Genomic DNA, 20,630 nt, shown 5'->3' with positions numbered 1-20,630 from the left:
AGTATATCAGAGAGACACGCATTTTAAGAGTGACAAGTCAGATTAACCTAGTTGTAGGTAGACTTTTGGGACGTTTTAAGGTTTCAGAACAATCTGAAGGTGGAAAGTACATCACATGTCTGGATGCAGATATTGCAGCATTGTTGAAACAAAGGAAGAGAATGAAAATAAGGTAAAGTTGCTTTTAAAATGATGCATCTGAGAAAAAAATGGAATAGACAAATGAGGATGCAGGAATAAATTGACCCTGAAAGAGATCAGAATTTTCTTCAGAATGACTTTGAAACCAGACACATATCCAAAGTAGTTATATCAAACTCTTGAGACAACAGTGGGGAACAGCTGAATTCTTGTTTCATTTTTAAATTATACATCTTATGGTATAAATTTATAAGCATAAGTCCTTAGTTCTGTAATTTTGGACCAGTTATTTAAAGTCTATTAGGCTCAGTTACACTTCTATAAAGTGTAACTATTAACACTATCTCACTAGGCTGCTGTAAATTTTTAAAGAGATTTATCTTGTGAAAAAATTAGTGTAATATTTAGCACGATACCATACTTATCATTTAAATCATGATCCTAGTATCTCTTGTTCACATTCCCCTTTCTGCTTTCCCCAAAAGGATATTCCCAACTAATGACAAAAAAACACAATTAGATGTGCTTCCTGAGACAGCACCCATTGGGACTAGAGAATCCTCTGAGAAAGAAGCTGTTTGGATGGAAGAAGATATTATTTACCATCTGGAACTAGGGGTCTGGAAGAAGGTTTCTTGGTGTCATTTGGAGACATCACACTGCTCAGAATAGGAGATTTCAAGATGCATCTCAGGTCTTTCTCCTGTGGGCTAGCCTGCTGGGAGGCAGTCTAGTGCATGGAAGCTAAAAGGCAGGACTTGCTTTGTGAGCCTCTTCAGGTCAGTGTGAGTCTGTTCAGGTGAGTGGAGAATTCTCCCTTGACTTACGCTTTGGTTTAGAGTAGAGTTTTTGGAGGCAGCAGTACCTGATTTTGGGCTGAAAGATGCCTGCTGCACAACCTGCCTTGAGCCCTGACTTTTTCTTCAGTGCTCAACGTAGATTCACAGGTAAAAGGAGCCTGCCCTACTCTGCCCAAGTAATTTGGAAAGGGTAAAATGGCTTGGAAGAGGGGTTGTATAGATACAGTGATTATTGTTGAACAAACTATTTCTTATTCCATATTCATATTAGTGTGTGTTCCATAGTCTCTAAAGAGAGTCATCATTGTATGGGGAAAATAAGGATAGATTAAGACTCACCATACTTGTTTTCTAATCCTGGTTCTGTGTGACTACAAGAAAGTCACTTCACGTCTCTTGATCTTTGTTACCTGATCTATAAAACAAAATCCATCAAGATCAAGTTTCCCCACCTCCCCGCAAAGTTCTAACAAGCAATATGGGTGTGTCCATATGTGTTTTCTTATGTGACAGTATATGTATAAAGACAATATAAACGTATATGTGGTGTGTGTATCTTTATATGTGATGTGTGTATCTACAAATTTGCATGCTATCTAAATACATATGTGTTTGTAATGTATGTGCATGCCTGATATATTTGTGGATATGGCCATTCATAGCAAATGTACAATTTATAGTTTTGAATGTGTAAGATATGCATAATTATGTGTGAATGCTATAAAGCATATATACACCTGCATGTATGTAGTCATATATATGTTTGTGTGCAAGTATGTGCATATGAATGTCTGTGATTGTGCATCTGTGTATGTGTATATGTACATACAGTCATATGAGAATGGACCCACACATTTGTGTCTAATTTAACAAATACTTTTTTGAAGTTTGAGTAGAGTCTAAATCAGAGCTTCCTTTTTAAGTTACAACAGGAACAAGAGAAAAAGAATCCATATCATCCACCTTTTAAAGAAGCTGGGCATCTACTGGCAAGGTGGAAGAAATGAACAAATCTATCAGGGATATATCTCTCAGAACGGGGCAGACCAATGTAACTTCCTGGAGGGATTTTGTCTTCCTGGGCTTCTCCAGTTCTGGGGAGTTGCAACTCCTTCTCTTTGCCTTGTTCCTCTCTCTGTATCTCGTCACTCTGACCAGCAATGTCTTCATTATCATAGCTATTAGGCTGGATAGCCATCTGCACACCCCCATGTACCTCTTCCTTTCCTTCCTATCCCTCTCTGAGACCTGCTACACTTTGGGCATCATCCCTAGGATGCTCTCTGGCCTGGCTATGGGGGACCAGACTATCTCCTATGTGGGCTGTGCTGCCCAGATGTTCTTTTCTGCCTCATGGGCCTGTACTAACTGCTTCCTTCTGGCTGCCATGGGCTTTGACAGATATGTGGCCATCTGTGCTCCACTGCACTATGCCAGCCGCATGAATCCTACCCTCTGTGCCCACCTGGTTGTTACTTCCTTCCTGATTGGATACCTCTTTGGACTGGGAATGACGCTAGTTATTTTCCACCTCTCATTCTGCAGCTCCCATGAAATCCAGCACTTTTTTTGTGACATGCCACCAGTGCTGAGCCTAGCCTGTGGGGATACTGGCCCGAGTGAGCTGAGGATCATTATCCTCAGTCTTTTGGTCCTCTTGGTCTCCTTCTTCTTCATCACCATCTCATACGCCTACATCTTGGCAGCAATACTGAGGATCCCCTCTGCTGAGGGGCAGAAGAAGGCCTTCTCCACTTGTGCCTCGCACCTCACAGTGGTCATCATTCATTACAGCTGTGCCTCCTTCATGTACCTGAGGCCCAAAGCCAGCTACTCTCTTGAGAGAGATCAGCTTATTGCCATGACCTATACTGTAGTGACCCCCCTCCTTAACCCCATTGTTTATAGTCTAAGGAATACGGCTGTACAGACAGCTCTGAGGAATGCTTTCAGAGGGAGATTGCTGGGTAAAGGATGAAGGTTACCCCAATAGGACACTTTCTTTTGTGTAAGCTGGGCATAGACCAAGAACCCAAGCCAAAGGGCCAGGTATTCAAGGCCTCAGGCCAAAGCTGTCCTACCCCCAATCTTCTGGAAGAGCCTTATCCTGCCTCCTGCCCTTCCCCCCGACTGCTTGGAATGCGGAGGCGGGGCTTCCTGCTCTGCTCACTGTGCACAACTCAAAATGAGCCCAAAATCTGAATTTTAACTTTCAGCCTCCTAGATGCCACCCCTAGTTACTGAAACCCATTAAGAATTAAAAATTTAATTAACATAATCAAGAATTTTTTAATTGAGCTGAACAAAATGAGGGAAGTTTGGAGTGTTCAAATTCAAGGCAGGGCTGGCAGGAGCCCATCAGGGATACTGTAGAGATTTCTAAAATCATTACATAATCAGACTATTTGACCTGTAATGTTCTTCCAAGATTTGAAACCTGGGGAATATCAGCTTGACAGGTTAGTTTAAAGCTTTGTTAAATGAACAGGTGGGTCATTTTTACCCCCACTGGGTGTCTTTCATCTTTCTATGTTTTTATTTTTTTTAATTTCAACTTTTATTTCATATACAGTGGGGCACATGTGCTTATAGGTTCCTCATTTTGCTATTGACAGTAGCAAAAACATGGAATCATCATTTTATATAGTTGTCCTCACTATCTCTGACTCTGTTACTTTGCCCTTTTTGTTTTAATTGATTTTCCAAGCTGGGTGGATTCTATTTCAGAAAATATATTTACTTCCTATTTTTTTTATAATTGTTAACGTTCTCTGGTAGCTTCAGAATCTTGAGTGTCAAAGACCCTTCTCATTTGGGTCACTCACCAAACTGGATACTGTTCTTTTGAATCTATTGCAGAACTATCTATTCTGCCTATTTTACTTTCCACATATAATGTGGTTATATATAGCAGCAGACATTATTAGAGAAAGTGCAATGAACTCACAAGACCTTCAGGCAGGAGTTTGAATCCAAACTCTTCAACTTACTAGCTGTGTGACTCTAGGTAAGTTATTTAACATTTTTTCAGCTTCCGAGTTCTTATCTTTACAATGGTTGTAACTTCAGTTTTGTGTTGGTGACTAAACAGGATCATGCATACAAAGAATTTAGCACAACACTTGGATCATAGTGATCTTCCAATAAATTCCAGTTGCTACTATTAAAATGTGTGAAGGAAAAAGATATTGGCTTTTAGTTTAGGTAGAGTTTACTCTAGGTGGAGGATCAGAGAAGACTTCATGTCTTAAATAATATTTGAACTTGTTCCTAAAGGATGGGTGAGCTTTGAATGCACTGACTGGGGAGAAAGTACATTCTCAGAAGAAAGAACGTAATAGCCAAAGGCTTGATGGTAAGACAATATAGGCCTGTTTCAGAGTGTGTGAGTTATTCAGAGGGGCTGGAAACACCTCACAAATGATGCTGAGAAGTTAGTTTGAGTCAAGACTTACTTGTTGAAAGAATTTGAATACCTTGCTTCAGACATGGTCCTTTTGTCCATAGGAGATAAGGCACAGTAAAATGTTGAACAGAGAGAGGCATCTGGGAAGGGATTCAGGAAGATTAATCCAGCAGCAAAGGGGATGATAGATTTCAGCAGAGAGAAACCAGAGGCAAGGAGATCAGCAAGAAACCCATGGATATCAGCTTAAAGAAAGGCAAAGAGGCTTGAATATGGATAGTGACATTCAGAGACTGAAGGAAATCACAAACATGAGATTTTGAGAAGGTAGAATTCATAGGATTTGGCAGTGAGATAGAAGTGGGGCATGGCTTGAGAGACAAGGAAAGACCTTAGGCTGAGAAGATATTTTTCAGACGGAAATCCATATTTTTTCATGCTCTCAGGAAAGAAACACATCCTCTAATTGGAATTTGATGAAAACTGAATTTGAGAGGAAGGAAGCTAGAGCTCAGAGAACAGGATGAAGACAAGTAGATAAGTTAGTCAGATAGCCAAAAGGGCCTCATTAGGGGAGAAAGGCCATCTACTCTGAAGTTCTGAATATTGGAAGAAGTAATCCCTCATTGCACTGACGCCATGTGAGCAAATTCATTTCACCAATTCATTCAGTCTGCCCAGCATAACATTGCCTAAATGCACAGTGACCAATGGTTAGTAAGGATGTTTCAAGTATTGCTAAGTAATACTTAAAGGTCTAACTTCCACATGTAGTAATCTTAAGTATGGAAGGGTATAAAATCACTTGGAGGGATTTTTCCAAATAGGTGTTTCTGGAATCTATCTCTATTTGTTTCTACCTTGAAACAATTGATTTGGAATAGGGACAACATAATAGTCTTCAAAATCTTGTTTGGTGATTCAAATTTCCTCTCTTGATTAAATATGTGACTATGTGCTTAAAAAGGGCAAACTCTTCTTCCAGGTACACACATTTGACCCACTACATGACTAATAATTTGATTTAGGCCTTGAAAATTTTTGGCAGGGTTAGCATTGGGGGAATGGAATCACATCCACATTTGCTTGTGATTATTTTCAGCACAAACAGTTTTAGACTATCCATACGTGGTAAGTGTGATATTAAACGATGCTAATTTTCGATGGCCTATATCTTTTCTAACTGTACTATTTTTGGTAACTTATAATCAGACAATTTAGACATTTGTGAACATTAATTTTGAAAATACTTTCTGCTTGTTATATTCCATAGTATTTGACTATTTAAGAAAAGAATCACTAAAATACCTGTATGTTGTTAGTATCAATGATAACTTTTTAGCTTTAACCAAGTTTTTGTTTAAAAAAGTCTCCTATAACAGGATTTGTCCTGCACAGATTCATTTCTATGCAGAGAAAGGGACTGAGACTTAAGATGGTAATCAGGTGGCAACATGAATGGACTGGTAAGTGGGGACTATTTGTGCAGAATGCTAGCAGTTTTATACACAGCAATTAAGTGATCTAAGAATTCTCACCAGCAAATGACACCATTACGTTTTATAAATCAAATCAGAATGTTGGCATGTAAACCTATTCAGAATAAACCTGGCCTGGAAATTTTTGAAGATAGTATCACCTCTTCTTTTTTTAAAATTAATTCTTAATTTTATCAATAATTATATTAACTATTACTTTAATAAGATATTGAAGTATTATTTTTATTACATTAAAACTTAAGAGAAAATACGGGAGCTTGGAGGACAAGAGAAAGCCCTGCTATGCTGGAATTTTGTCATTCTGAGAGTAATAACATCTACAATAATTTTGAAGTATGGAAAAAAAAACAAGAAGAAAACAGTTGCTATGCTGATCTGTGTGTTGTTTCATTGTACAAACTAAAATATTCATGTTTGCCAGAAAATCAAATATCTTTATTTTCAAATTTAAATTTAAACACATTCCAAAGTTTAAAAAAAATTGTTTGAAAATTGCCTTGGATTTTATTTATCTACTATACCATGGCCCTTCTTTACAGTAAAATTAGCTGCCCGCTCTTATATGAGTACAGTTCTCAGAAATATAGAAGCTCAACATTTTACTTAACTTTGCCCCAAAAAATATTTTTAAAAAGAATTACTTTATTCTATAATTGGAATAAAGCAAAATGATAAAGACATGCAAAACAGAACAAATAAAAATAGAAACTTTGACACCCCTCAGCAGTGACTACTTGCATACAAAATAGCTTCCACTCCTCCAACTCTATTAACCTTTCTATCTCCTACCCTTGAGATTTTTTAAGATCCTACAATAAATGTAATATGCACACAAACACACACACACACACACACACACACACACACACACGAGGCCATCTTTATCTTCCACATTTGCCTGTACTCTTTACCCCCCAGTAAATTTCCCACGACACTAAGATTTTCTATGATCCACGAGGAGCTGCTTATTAGTTGCCAAAGTAGGAATTGGTGAAGCCAACGTAGTCGTAGCCAGAGAGATGGCTTCGACCCCGTGGGTCCATATATTGCTGCATGTGTGTGGCACAGAATGACACTTGCTCTGGGGTAAGGGCCTGAAAAGTATAAAAAGAGAAAAATACAGTTATAGGGATTCAAAATAGCTGGTTCCTTGGGGCTTCCCATATTACGCCCTAAATGCAGGAGATGGAGAGTCTCTGGAAGACGCAAGCCCTATTTCTATTACACACAATTTTTTTTTCTCATAAATTTATAATTTCTAATGAGTAATTTAACTTTTAATCTCAGCCCTTTCTTGGAAAAGAGAGCTTACTCACTTTGATTATTCTGTAAATCTCATTCCCTAAAGTTGTTTTGTTAAATAGAAGAAATTATATGCCTAACAACATTTGTTGACCACTTGATCTATTTCATCTTCCTGGCTGCTTTGAGATGTGGGGACTAGCATGTTTTATGAGTAAGGTAAAATACTCAAGAAGGTAGAATAACTCACCAGTGGTCACACTGCCAGAAAGTGGCAGAGCTGGGACTTGAACCTATGATCCTCTTATGCCAAAGAGTTCCTCTATTCGCTGTGCTGTTTGACTACCAAGTGGATCCCTAGAGACTCCAATAAGTTAGCTTGTGGGTGGGTGGATGGTGGGCTCTAGATAGTGTCCGGAAGACCACATCATTTTCTTTTTGTAACAGCTTTGTCAAGGTATGATTGATAAAGAATTGCACCTTGAATGTGTACAGTTTGATGAGTTTAGACAATTGGATGAGTTTGTGTAAAATGATACCATCATGTATGTGACCCTTTGTAATCTGGTTTCTGCTTAATTGTTTTCCCTTTCACTTCCTGTTACTATCTTCTTACTTTATGCTTTAGGTATTAGGAAAACATGTTTTTTCAAGTTCCTTTGCACACACACTTGCCTTTGCCTGAAACACTTAGGCTTTCCTTTGGTGACTTGATGAGTTCCTGCATGTCCTTCAACACTCACCCTGTGTTAATCATAGATGATACCTTCCCTGATGCAAGTATTTTAAGGAGAGGAATGAAGAAAGCTCTTGGAATCAGAGAGAAGAGAGATTACTTCTGGTTGTAATAAAATTCCCCACATCTTTGTTCCCATGACAGATATGGTTGCTTCTGTTACAGTGTCTTTAACTTGGAAAGTTCTGTCTTCTCCACTACACCTGAATTTAGGGACTGTGTCTTACTAAAGTTTGCACTCCTCATGCCTGGAACATAGTAAGCATTCAATAAATGCTCTTTGAATTAATGAGAAAAAAAAAAGGAATAGCCTTAAAAACTGAGTTGCAGATTTTGAATTGACTCTCACATTCAATAGAGTATTACAGTACGTTTTTAGTTGGGTCAAGACAAAATGAAGTGGTTACCAAAACAAACGACATCCTGTGAAAGAGGAGGTCTGAAAAAAAAAAAAGTGGGTGGGTTTTTTCAAAGTAGGCCACTGGGCCTGAAATGACCAAAATTCAAATTAGGATGACAGTGTAGTAAGGGAAGCAACCAGAATCGGACCTGCTTCATGTCTTCTTTGGTAATATATGACTTGCCCTCCGCCAGGGCTTGGAAGGCATTCTCTATTTCATCACTGGACTTGATGTTTTCTGACTCCTTGTCAATCAGGAAAGCAGTATAGTCCTCCAGTGAGACATAGCCCTTCCTGTGGGAGAAATGGATCAGGAGCTGAGCCTTCTCAAGACAGAGAATTAAGGCCCCTTTTTTATCCTACTCAGTGTCTCAGAAACAGAGGAAAGCCAGATTCTCCAAGTGCCTCTTCCAACTAAGCTTTCTGGGATGAGATGGGTTATGCTCTCCATTTTGGCTCCCCTTCGTCATCCTCTTACAGCCAAACATTACTAAGCCAAATATTACTAAATATTACTAAGCTCCAGACTCTGTTTCGACATGTGTCATTCAGCCTGATTCTCGGTGAATTTTGAAATTTCCTATCAGCACCAGTCCTCAAATAATTTCTGGTCTTCTTTGGTTTTTAGTATTAGCAAAAATTATTCCCTAACAGTAACTTGATCTCTTGATGATTCTAACACACTCTCATAAGCATATAACAACCCCAATCCCATGTGTTGGTCTCTGAATCACCTATGTCTCCTTAAAATCTCACATACATGAAGGGATTCTTCTCTCTAGTCTCATCCTCTAAAGTAGCTAAAATTCGTAGATTGAACATAAATCATGAATTGGAGAAATTGTAAAGCTAGTCCTTGAGTTAAAGTTAGCACCATTCACTGCTGAGCTAATCTTGAAAGGGCACCAAGAGCTGCCTAATTCATATATAGCTGCCTATTTCTTCCTATTTTCAGATGAGTTAATTTCATGTTTTATGGATCATTTTACTCTCTGTGCTTCTCCCTCCAAACCCCCATCCCTGCTGCGGCCTGATCCTTAGTCTTGTTCCTACCTCCCTGGATCCACAGCATCCAGGAACTTCTCAAACTTGGGCTCATGTTCATCCTCCTCCACCATAGGCAAGTAGTAATTGAGTCCTCTCAGGCAGGACCGGAACTCTTTGTGAGTCAGGCGCCCTGTCAAATTCTCATCAAAGTGTCTAAAGAATAAAAAAAGAAAAAAAAATTATCAAGCTCAATAGAAAAACCAAGTGAAAACAGAAAAAAATATGTTTTATTGTGTCAGCTGAAGCTTTATTGACCTGTCATAAAACTACCAGAGGACTGAATAGAAAGCCTGTCTGTGTCATGTACATTTTTTTTAACCTAATGGATAGAGAGAAAAGCATAAAACATTGAGAATGAAGAAATGTATTTTTTGAAATCTGAAAATCTCACAGAAAGCCATGACTGGAGCTAATGAGCATATCTAGATCTTCATTTAAGATTCCACCAAGCCTCATAGAGTGAGAGAAACATTATTTGTAGACTCATTCTGAATAGTCTGAAAAACAAAGAAGCAGTTAACTATGAAATTATACTCACTTATAGATTGTGCTAAACTCCTTTAGAGTCTCTTCATTCACACCTATGGTGTCCCTGAAAGAAAAAAAAACATGAATTTACCCTGTATATAAAACACAGGTTAGCAGAACACAAGCCACATGGATGACAGAGGAATTTTAATGGACAATATGCTATTTGAGTCATCTAGTTCAAGAGTTGGCAAACTATAATCCCTGGGCCAAATCTAGGCTGCCACCTGCTTTTGTACAGTCCATGAGCCAAGAGTAGATTTTACATTTTCATATGGTTGAAGATAATCAAAAGAAAATTTTTTGAAACATGAAAATTACATAAAATTTAAATTTCAATGTCCATATACAAAGCTTTATTGGAACATGGCCGTGGTCATTCACTTATCATAGCTGCTTTTTTCACTACAACAGCAGAATCAAGGAGTTACAGCAGAAAATATATGTGCCTTACAAAGTTAAATTATTTATTATCAGACCATTTACAGAAAAACTTTGCCAATCCTAATCTAGATAAAAATGTTGCCAAAATGCTATTGAGACCTAGAGCTGCTTTGATATAGTGAATTTATCTAGAAAATGAATTTCTGCCCTTCTGCTCTATTTGGCCACACTTTAAATGTTTCTTTTATTCTAGACATTACATTTTAGATAAAATTCTATGAAAGGGAATGGTTTCCTAAGAGATTACATAAGATAGTGAAATTGGATCTGAGAAATTGGGTATAAAAGTCAGTTGTTGTCCAAATGGGTGATGAGTAGGCTCAGGTGGATGGAGAGCACTGTCTTTTGTTTCATGATGGATTTCAGTATAAAGAGAAATGGTCATTCCGTGGGGCAGTAAAGACCCAGAATATTGGTTCTCTGAAGCAACTCTTTTATCTGGTGCACCAAACTCTCGCCCTTAGTTAAGGTCCTAACACCTAACACCACCTGCACCCCTCCCTGCTCTGGCCACATGCCCTCAATACTTGGCCTGGATCTGTTGCTCCAGGTTGTGTTGCATCCGCAACCCAAGCTGGTAGAGCTGGTCCCACTGCTGAGCCAATCCAATGGTGCTGTATTTGATATCAAGGATCAGAGCATCTTCCAAATTGTCCCCCAGGTCCTCAATCTTGGTTAGTTGACGCTTCATCGCCTGGATCTCCTTCTGTTTTCTCTGGAAAAATGACAGAGAAGAGAGACAGTCAGTTGCTCAGGTTACCAGCTCAAAACCTAGAGGTGGAAGAGGAGATAACGGGCTGATTTTATTTTCAGGGATCTTCTTGTTCTCTGTGAAAAGATGAACTACTCGGGAAAACCACTTCACTTCTATAGTCCTCATTTATAAAATAATGGGAAGTTTAGGTGAATAAAACTTGTCATTCTGGTATTCTGTAATATATAAATCTAAGAGTTAGTAGTTATACACACACACACATGCATCTATATCTATATATTCTTTCTATCTATCATCTGTCTGTCTGTCTGTCTGTCTGTCTATCATCTGTCATCTATCAAGAGAGCAAATAAAGAAAAATAAAATTTCCAGAGTCCATGTATCATCATTGGCTCACAGTGATCTGCGCTGGGACTTATCTGCAACACTGATTGTGGCTGAGCTCTCAGGCTCAATTAAACTCCACAATGTTCACTCCTGGGCCGCTTTCATCAACTTGGGATGATGTTCATGGGCTGCTCCTGCCACGCAGACATGTTTTATGCCAAATTTCTGCATCTTGCCCATGCTTTCTCAGTGAGGGAATATTGCTCATAAGGGTAAGTGTGAATTTATTCTGATGATTGTGGAGTGCAGTGAAAAAAACGTGGGATATGACAAAGCTTGTAGCCCTTCAAAGGTCAAATTTGCCTGACATCTTTTTTTTAAGTTTCAGTTATATATAATAGATGTACATATTTCAGGGTATACAAGACAATTTAATACATTCATATAATTTGTAAAGATCAAATCAGTATATGTTGGATGTCTATTACCTTAAATATTTGTCTTTTTATGCTAGAAACATTCAAAGTATTTTCTTCTAGCTATTTTAAAATATACAATATATTATTGTAAACTATGGTCACCCTACTGATCTATCAATTACTAGTCTTATTTCTTCTATCAAACTGTACACTTATATCCAATAATCAACCTCTCTTCATTCCTCTATCTATCTCCCCCTACCATTCCTATCCTCTAGTAACCTCCAATATACTCTCTATCTTCATGAGATCCATTTTATTTTGCTCCCACCTACGAGTGAGAACATGCAATCAATATTTGTCTTACTGTGCTTGGCTTATTTCACTTAATATAATGACTCATTTCCATCCATGTTACTGAAAATGTCAGAATTTCATTTTTAATGGGCAAATAATATTCCATTGTCTATACCATGATTTCTTTATCAGTTAATCCATTGATGAGCAGTTAGGATGATTCCACATTTTGGCTATTGTGAATAGTCTCCCTGTTACCTCCTGTCATAAACATGGGAGTGCAGATATTTCTTTGATATATTAATTTCCCTTCTTTTAGATATATACCCAGTAATGGGATTGCTGAATCACATGGTCTTTCTCTTTTTAATTTTTTGAGGAATTTCCATACTGGTTTCCATAGTGGCTGTACTATTTCCACTTTCTCTACATCTTCACCAGCATCCATTATTCCTTGTTTTTTTGATAAAAGCCACTTTAACTCAAGTGAGATGACAGTCAAAACTACCTGACATGGTATTCTTTAGTATTTCATTTTTTTGTTAGAAAAAAATTAAATGTAATTACTTAATTTTTTTCTCCTGCAAGAATAATAGTAAAAAAAAAATGTTGAGAAACACTGTTCTAACCCATTACTTCGCTCAATTGTCAAGAGATGTTTAGATTCAATTGTATCATCTTACTACATCATATAATAACAGAAATTTGCCAGTGTTAGGCGCTTTTACATTTGCTCCTTTACTTCATCATCATGTTCTAAATCCTTTGTAGCCACAAAACATGAACCCACCCATCCACTGTTCCCAAAGCCTCTCCCACTCTGGGCAGATCAGAGTCTCCCATGAAATCCTTTCTTCAGGGCAAACAGTGACTCTACAATGGGTACTAACTCTATTGTGTAGATACAGAAATTGATATTCAGAGATTTAAGTAGACTGAGGTTTATATTCATGATGTGGTGGCCTATGATTAAAATGGACTTTAGGTGATACATACCTAATAGTATCACCTGGGCTTCCCTTAAGTGATTATTTTTACACCCTTATAATTTTGGCAATATCTTCAGCTAATGAAAAAACAATACTTACTTTATTTGCTTCCAGCTGGGATTCCAGAGTTCCTGTTTCTTTGAGCAATGATCTAGTTAAGAACCGAAGGAAATCGTTATGCATCACATCACAGGTCAATATTTCATACATGCATACCAACTCAAAGCTCCTCTGTTTCAATTTCTCCAAGGTTATGTGGCTTCCATGAAGCAAAATTTCACAGAGCCAAATTTTCACAACCTTGCCAGACTGATGAGAAGGGAAGACTTTCCCTAGTTCTTCTCTGACTAGGAGAAGGATTTCACGTACCCCTCTTAATTATTCTTCTTAAATACACACTTAAGCAATGCAGGCAAGATTCCATCTAATGAAGTATAAGGGCAGAATGAAATATAATGAGCTTTTCCTTCTCACTCCACATTTTTATTTACATACTACCAGATTACAATGGAATGAAGATGTCTCAGCACTAAGTCTTTCTTAACGAATTCTTCCAGAATAATATAATAAAACGAACATGATGATGACATAAAATACTGACCCATCCAGAAAGTAAGCCCTGGACATGGAGGTCCGGAACAGGAATCACATGAGAGAAAAGGGAGATGATATGTTAAAATGGATTACTTTAAAGATCTCATTTCCTCAGATTTATGAAACATTTTAAATCTTTTGTTGCCACAAAACATCAATCTGTCCACCCACTGGTTCCCAAGGCCTCTCCCACTCTGAGAAGTTCAGAGTCTCCCATAAAGCTCCTTGCTTCAGGACAAGGAGCACCAATGTCAAGGAATATGCTTGGTGTTGGACACACACCACCAGGATGTGATGAAGTCACCAAGAAAAGAGGAAGAGAAGGGTGTCCTGTGTCTTCTCTGCCTTCTGTCAGATGGTTTAGACATGGTACAGGATTTCTTTTTGTTCATTTATCATTGTCAGTGAGTATGTAGAAAAGTATATATCATGAATTGTCTAAACCACCACATTAACCCTCAAAACACCACAGTTTTGACCCACCTACTGGATACAACTTTGAGCATGTATTCTAACATATTACTTCTTCTAAGTCTCCTTTTTCAAGGTCATTTACCCCAGAAGATGTGACATATGTTATTTCAGGTACAGAACAGTTTGCTATTAATAAGCACAATTAACATAAATTATCTCACTTGATTCTCATTAGAACTTTAGTAGGTACACAACAGAATAGCTTCATATGAGGTATTCATAGAAGATTCTGCTTCTGGTTGTGCCAGTAAATATATATGTGACCTTGAGCAAGTAAATTTATCTACTGAACTTTCCAAACTTGGAAACAGAGCTAATAAGAGCTGCTCTGTATGCTTTTCAAGGTTGCTTTGACAGTTAAGTGAGGTAATGGATATGGAAGTACTCTGTAAAGTACAATATGGCATGCAAACATAAGAAATTGTTATTATTTTGGACTGAAATTACAGGCAACAGAAAGAAACGTGAGAGTATCAAGAAGAGAATACAGAAGTGTACATAATAAACAGGAGGATGAAATTGTCATTTCTTGGTTTTCCAAGAATTGATCCAGAAAACAGTTGACTCCAAATATAAAGCATAGGCAAGATATGGTGACTTTAGGGCAGAATACATGTTGTTGGAGTCTCTCCTCTTCCCTTCAAGCATGTATTTCATCCCTATCGCAAATGGCGGTGGCATAGGGGTCATGGTTTGGGATGTACCATAGCACACCTGGTTTCCAGGATCCACTGAAGGAAGGTACTGGCATTCTGTTCAAACTCCTGACACATCTCAAAGTTCTTGACCTGTCTTGCCTCTTCCTTTTGCAGCTCCTGCTCCCGTTCCTAAAACCCCAAATCATAGACAACGTGACTGACATTGAAGGCCTTTATTTGCCATAAGAGAATTGGTTTGTAGGCTTAGCTGCATATCTTTCCTCTCTCAAGTCTAACCTATCTTCCACAGGTATGTGCCTGTGTGCTCATATTTCATGCAGTCAACCTACCTCTCTCACCTCTAAAATGTGAAGATAGCTTGTGTATTTCCCAAGAGTACTTGCAGGGTCCTCTGAGACCAAGTCCCATAACAAGTAAGCTAGTAGTAAAAGCAAACTCCCCCTCTTTATAATTTCTTTTGGGGAAATTTAATTTAAATGAACACAAAAGCAGCCTTAAAGGGCCTGCTACCCTTAGAAACAATAGTTACTATCTAAAAATGGTGACATTGTGCTTAGTTTTCTATTACACTTTTTTATGTTTCATAGTTTCAATAATGAACATTATTAACACAGACAAAAGTTAAAAATACATACGTAGCAAGGCACTTTTGGAGGTGTATATAAAAAAGAAAATGCCTTGAATGAAGGGGTTATGTAGACAATGAATACATGTACAAGCCTCATGAACTTTTCATTGCTCATCATTAGAACCATATCTTAGGGCTTCTGTTTGCTTCTCAGAATCATTGTTCAATACTCAGAAACAGGAAACTGCCCAAATTATGGGGCATAGGGTATACTTATTATAAACATTTTTTCCAGTTTTTTTCTTAGACAGTCATGTTTCATGACTGCTGTCCAAGTATAGTTATTAATAGTGGTCCTTCTATCTCAAAAGTCTATTTACTTGGATAATAAAGTGGTTATGTTTACTGTAGTGAAAGGAAGTTTCTGCTGTGTTCCAGGTTACCTCAATGATGTCAGATAGGTGCTTCCAGGTCCTTTCCAGCACCTCCACTGTTAACCAGGTATAAGGGCTGGAAGGCACACCTAAGGCCTTAATCTGCTGGTCTAGCTCCAGCAAACATTTAAAGTCTGCTTGAGCCCCAGCCAAGGAGGCCAAGAAGTCCTCATGGTCTTTCTGCAGCTGCCGAATTTCATTCAGGGAGACACAGTGCACAGGCTCTGACAAGTTTTCTTCCGCCTTTTCACACCAGTTGTTGAAAGCTGAAGCCTTATGTGCAAATTCCATGAACAGGTCCTCAGCCTGCAGAGAGAAAAAAAGACACTACCATCTTTCCTGATAAAGCCTCTCAGCAGAAAGAAGATTGAGGATAAAAATAATGCCTGTCTTTAAATATCTGCAGGGCCACCAATCTAAAAGGGCAGAACTAAAACCAATAGGAACTGTGTACTTTGATGGTTGAACATGTGAGTTAGCGGTACGAGCCCTGGTTCTGGCATTTTCTCATTGTGTGAAATTGTTTAAGTCTTCCATCAATTACAAATGAGGGAGGTCAAATTATTTCTAAAATTATTTCAGTTTTAAAATTCCAAAAGTAGCAAAGGTAGTTTTCAATTATATGATTTCTTATTCTAAAGTCTATGCTCCAGTTCTACCTGGCAGGTAGTAAACATGAAAAAAAAAAGCATTGAATGAATGGATGAAATAATAATTGAATAAACAAACCAAGAAAATCTGTTATCTCCTTTATCTTATTATCCTACAAGCTTCTGTAGACCACCCCCAGCTGACTTCTCTTTGACAAGGCTATGTCATTTTCCTACCTTCCTTTTAAACCTTGTTCAGACCTCATTTTATGCCCAAAACTTTTCAAACCACTGCTTAAACTTATTTTCTACCCTCTAACCTGTATCCTTAGCACAAATATATGTATCATTGTATTACTGTCTGACGTTATCCAAGTGCTCTGAATAGCTCTGAATTTTCTGTATTACTGAATGACAGAAAAAGCATGAATTTTTTCAAACAGCAAGTAATCAAAGATACTTTTATACTTAAAATACATCACAGATTTTGGGTCAGCAGATTGTATTTCTAAAGAGGTTTGTCTTGAGCAAACATAAAAATGAATTTTTTGTTCCCAAATACAAGAATTAAAAAGAAGAAAACTGGCCCAAATGGAGGGAGGATTTCAAAGGTATTAAACTATATGCCAAAATAGATCAATATAGAGAAAATTAGCATGACCTCTACACAGAAAGGACACAGAAACCTATAAAGTATTTAATATCTTTTTCATAATATTATAGATTGAGTGAATATTTTATAAGTATTTTGTAACCAGAAAATAAAATAACAAAAGTAGTTGCAGTTTGAAATTTTTTTTTAAAAGAAGATTAAAAATATGAAGGAGCTTCCTATGTAGAATGTGCATATATGTGTAAAGTTGCCCACTTAATTGTTTTAATTTTTCACCTAAGATTTATCTGATGTAGGCCCTATGTTTTTCAAAAGTGTAGAAATTAACTAAGAATCTAACTTGACTTTTACTCATGTGTTATTTCCTAAATTCCCTAACTCCTTGACTTAATTTGTTACCAAGTACAATGATTCTTAGGGTCTAGGAGTGCTCAGTAATTCCACTGACCATTCTGATTTCTTTTTATTTATTTTTTGAGACGGAGTCTTGCTCTGTCGCCCAGGCTGGAGCACAGTGGCCGTGATCTGGGCTCACTGCAAGCTCCATCTCCTAGGTTCACGCCATTCTCCTGCCTCAGCCTCCCGAGTAGCTGGGACTACAGGTGCCCGCCACCATGCCCAGCTAATTTTTTGTATTTTTAGTAGAGACGGGGTTTCACCGTGTTAGCCAGGATGATCTCAATCTTCTGATTTAGTGATCCGCCTGCCTTGCCCTCCCAAAGTGCTGGGATTATAGGAGTGAGCCACTGCGCCTGGTCTCCTTCCATTATTGATATTTTTATGATCAACATCCAATGCCTTAGCAGCCAACATTTGAAGGAACATTTTGATTACATATTTATATGGAATTTAGGGGTTTATATTACACTTTTAGATTCATTATCTTTTTTAACAGTAATAACAGAAAGGCAGAATAGAATGGTGATGCTACTCCATTTTCTAAATGGGGATATCAAGGTTTAGAGATATTAAGTGACTTTTACAAGGTCTTCAACCTAGGAAAGCTTGATATAAGGTGAGAACATGTTTTATGACAACTTGTCCAGTGCTCCTTTTATTTGGGTTAGGAAAAGCACAGGGACAACCTTGACTTTTGCCTGACAGTTTTAATTCTATCATACACAAAGACCTCCCATCCTCTTGTTCCATCCACCTCTTCCACTATATTTGCCTGGCTTCCATCTCAAGTTAGTTATGCAACTAATCAATCAATCTAAAAAAATTTTTTAAAGCTTCTTTTCAATCTACTTTTTGCTCAGTAAGAATGTCTTCCCAACATCTTTCAATGCAATAAAAGGTTTTTGTATTATCCAAACTGAGTTTCCAATATCTGTTTCCGAATCTGATGGCTAATATACAGGTAACAGAGAACTGATCACGCCTCGTAATTTTTTTAAACCTTCTGTAGAGGCAGCTGTTTCTCCAGCAATTTCTGTCTGTGGACTGCCGAGGCTTCCAGCAACTGTTCCCAGCGCTTCAGCAGGGCGGCATAACGTTCTTCAATGGCTTTAGACTGGCTGTGTTGAGCAGCAATCAGTTGGTTCTTCAGGTCAGTGATCTCAGGAAGTCTCTCTTGCTGGAAACTCTGCAGACTGGCATCCAGAGTGTCCTGAGAAAGATCAGGAGAGAGGCCGTGAACAGGAAAATGGTGCAAGGGTCATTCACATCTGGGTTCCACCAGATTTTAATCATAGATAAGGCTAGGCAAGAATTAAGATGATGATTAAGAAAAAGGAAATATAACTTAGAGACGTAAGCAAACATTTGGGGCTGAAAGCTCCAGTTTATGTATATTTTACAATTAGATTTTATGTTAGATATAAAATTAATTGATATGGTTTGGTTTGACTGTGTCCCCACCCAAATCTCATGTTGAATTGTAGTTCCCCTAGTCCCCACGTGTCGTGGGAGGGAGCCAGTGGGAGGTAACTGAATCATGTGGGCAGTTACTCTCATGCTGTTCTTGTGACAGTGAGTGAGTTCTCACAAGATCTAACGGTTTTATAAGGGGCTTTTCCCTCTTTTGTGCAGCACTTCTTTCTGCTGCCTTATGAAGAAGGACGTGTTTGTTTCCCCTTCGGCCATGATTATAAGTTTGCTGAGGCCTCCCCAGCCATGCTAAAATGTGTCAATTAAACCTCTATTCTTTATAAATTACCCAGTCTTGGGTGTGTCTTTATTAGCAGTGTGAGAACAGACTAATCAGTACATTGGTACAGCAGAGACTGGAGTGCTACTATAAAGATACCTGAAAATGTGGAAGTGACTTTGGAACTGCATAACAGGTAGAGGTTGGAACAGTTTGGTGGGCTCAGAGGAAGACAGAAACATATGTGAAGGTTTGGAACTTTCTAGAGACATGGAGGGCTCAGAAGACAAAGAGATGTGGGAAAATTTGGAACTTCCTAGAGACTTGTTGAATGGCTTTGACCAAATTGCTGATAGTGATATGGACAATGAAATCCAGGCTGTGGTGGTCTCAGATGGAATTTGAGGAACTTGTTGGGAACTGGAATAAAGGCCTTTCCTCCTAGGCTTTAGCAAAGAGACTGGAAGCATTTTGCCCCTGCCCTAGAGATCTGTGGAACTTTGAACTTCAGAGAGATTATTTAGGGTATCTGGCAGAAGGAATTTCTAAGCAGCAAAGCATTCAAGAGGAAGCAGAACATAAAAGTTTGGAAATTTTGCAGCCTGATGATGCAATAGAAAAGCAAAACCCATTTACTGCGGAGAAATTCGAGCCAGCTGCAGAAATTTGCATAAGTAACAAGTAGCTGAATGTTAATCACCAAGACAAAGGGTAGGGGGGAGGAATGTCTCCAGGGCATGTCAGAGACCTTCATGGCAGCCCCTCCCATCACAGACCAGAAAGCTAAGGAGGGAAAAATGGTTTCCTGGGCTGGGCCCAGGGCTCCCTGATTTGTGCAGCCTAGTGACTTGATGCTCTGCATTCAGCTGTTCTAGCCGTGTCAAAAGGGGCCAAGGTACAACTCAGATCATGGCTTCAGAGGGTGCAAGCCCCAAGCCTTGGCAGCTTCCATGTGGCATTGAGCCTCCATGTACACAGAAGTCAAGAATTGAGGTTTGGGAGCTTTGTAGATTTCAGAGGATGTATGGAAACACCTACATGTCCAGGTAGAAGTCTACTGCAGAGGCAGAGTCCTCACGGAGAACCTCTGCTAGGGCAGCACAGAAGGGAAATGTGGGATTGGAACACCCGCCCCTGACAGAGTCCTCACTGGGGTACTGCCTAGTGTCCTCCAGACTCCAGAATGGTAGATCCACCAACAAGCTTGCAACATGGACCTGAAAAAGCTGCAGACAATCAATGCCAGCCCATGAAAGCACATAGGAGGGAGGCTGTACCCTGCAAAACCACAGGGGTGGAGCTGCCCAAGGCCATGGGAGCCCACCCCTTGCCTCAGTGTGCCCTGGATGTGGGACATGGAGTCAAAAGAGATCATTTTGGAACGTTAAGGTTTAATGACTGTCCTATTGGATTTCAGACTTGTATAAGGCCTGTAGCCCTTTGCTTTGGCCAATTTATCCCATTTGGAATTAGTATATTTACCCAAAGCCTGTACTCTCATTGTATTTAGGAAGTAACTAACTTGTTTTTGATTTTACAGACTCATGGACAGAAGGGACTTGCCTTATCTCAGATGAGACTTTGGACTCAGACTTTTGAGTTAATGCTGGAATGAGATA

The 20,630-nt window shown here is 38.6% G+C and overlaps 2 protein-coding genes across 2 annotated transcripts in view; one reads left to right on the top strand and one right to left on the bottom strand.

Moving 5' to 3' along the window:
* Nucleotides 1–1,944: 1,944 nt before the first annotated feature.
* LOC129039780 (olfactory receptor 10Z1) lies at nucleotides 1,945–2,919 on the top strand. Its single transcript, XM_054493646.1, has one exon. The coding sequence runs from the start codon at nucleotides 1,945–1,947 to the stop codon at nucleotides 2,917–2,919; it is 975 nt and encodes a 324-aa protein (XP_054349621.1).
* A 3,344-nt stretch (nucleotides 2,920–6,263) lies between these two features.
* Nucleotides 6,264–20,630, bottom strand: part of SPTA1 (spectrin alpha, erythrocytic 1) — an 84,953-nt gene continuing 70,586 nt past the window's right edge. The window contains exons 43-52 of the mRNA XM_054497331.1: nucleotides 18,322–18,531; nucleotides 15,729–16,025; nucleotides 14,773–14,885; nucleotides 13,592–13,609; nucleotides 13,090–13,141; nucleotides 10,771–10,958; nucleotides 9,810–9,863; nucleotides 9,278–9,424; nucleotides 8,374–8,518; nucleotides 6,264–6,940 (exon numbers count right to left, since the gene is read on the bottom strand). Of these exons, the coding sequence (XP_054353306.1) occupies nucleotides 6,815–6,940; nucleotides 8,374–8,518; nucleotides 9,278–9,424; nucleotides 9,810–9,863; nucleotides 10,771–10,958; nucleotides 13,090–13,141; nucleotides 13,592–13,609; nucleotides 14,773–14,885; nucleotides 15,729–16,025; nucleotides 18,322–18,531 (1,350 nt within the window). The 3' untranslated portion in view covers nucleotides 6,264–6,814. The remainder of the gene's footprint in view (nucleotides 6,941–8,373; nucleotides 8,519–9,277; nucleotides 9,425–9,809; nucleotides 9,864–10,770; nucleotides 10,959–13,089; nucleotides 13,142–13,591; nucleotides 13,610–14,772; nucleotides 14,886–15,728; nucleotides 16,026–18,321; nucleotides 18,532–20,630) is intronic.

The sequence above is a fragment of the Pongo pygmaeus genome, chromosome 1 (genome assembly GCF_028885625.2).
Source record: "Pongo pygmaeus isolate AG05252 chromosome 1, NHGRI_mPonPyg2-v2.0_pri, whole genome shotgun sequence".
Classification (NCBI taxonomy): domain Eukaryota; kingdom Metazoa; phylum Chordata; class Mammalia; order Primates; family Hominidae; genus Pongo; species Pongo pygmaeus.
This window is presented reverse-complemented; position numbering and strand designations above follow the sequence as displayed.

What these genes read in the sequence shown, in the direction of transcription:
- LOC129039780 (XM_054493646.1), top strand. Translation starts at nt 1,945, where the DNA reads ATGAACAAATCTATCAGGGATATATCTCTCAGAACGGGGCAGACCAAT.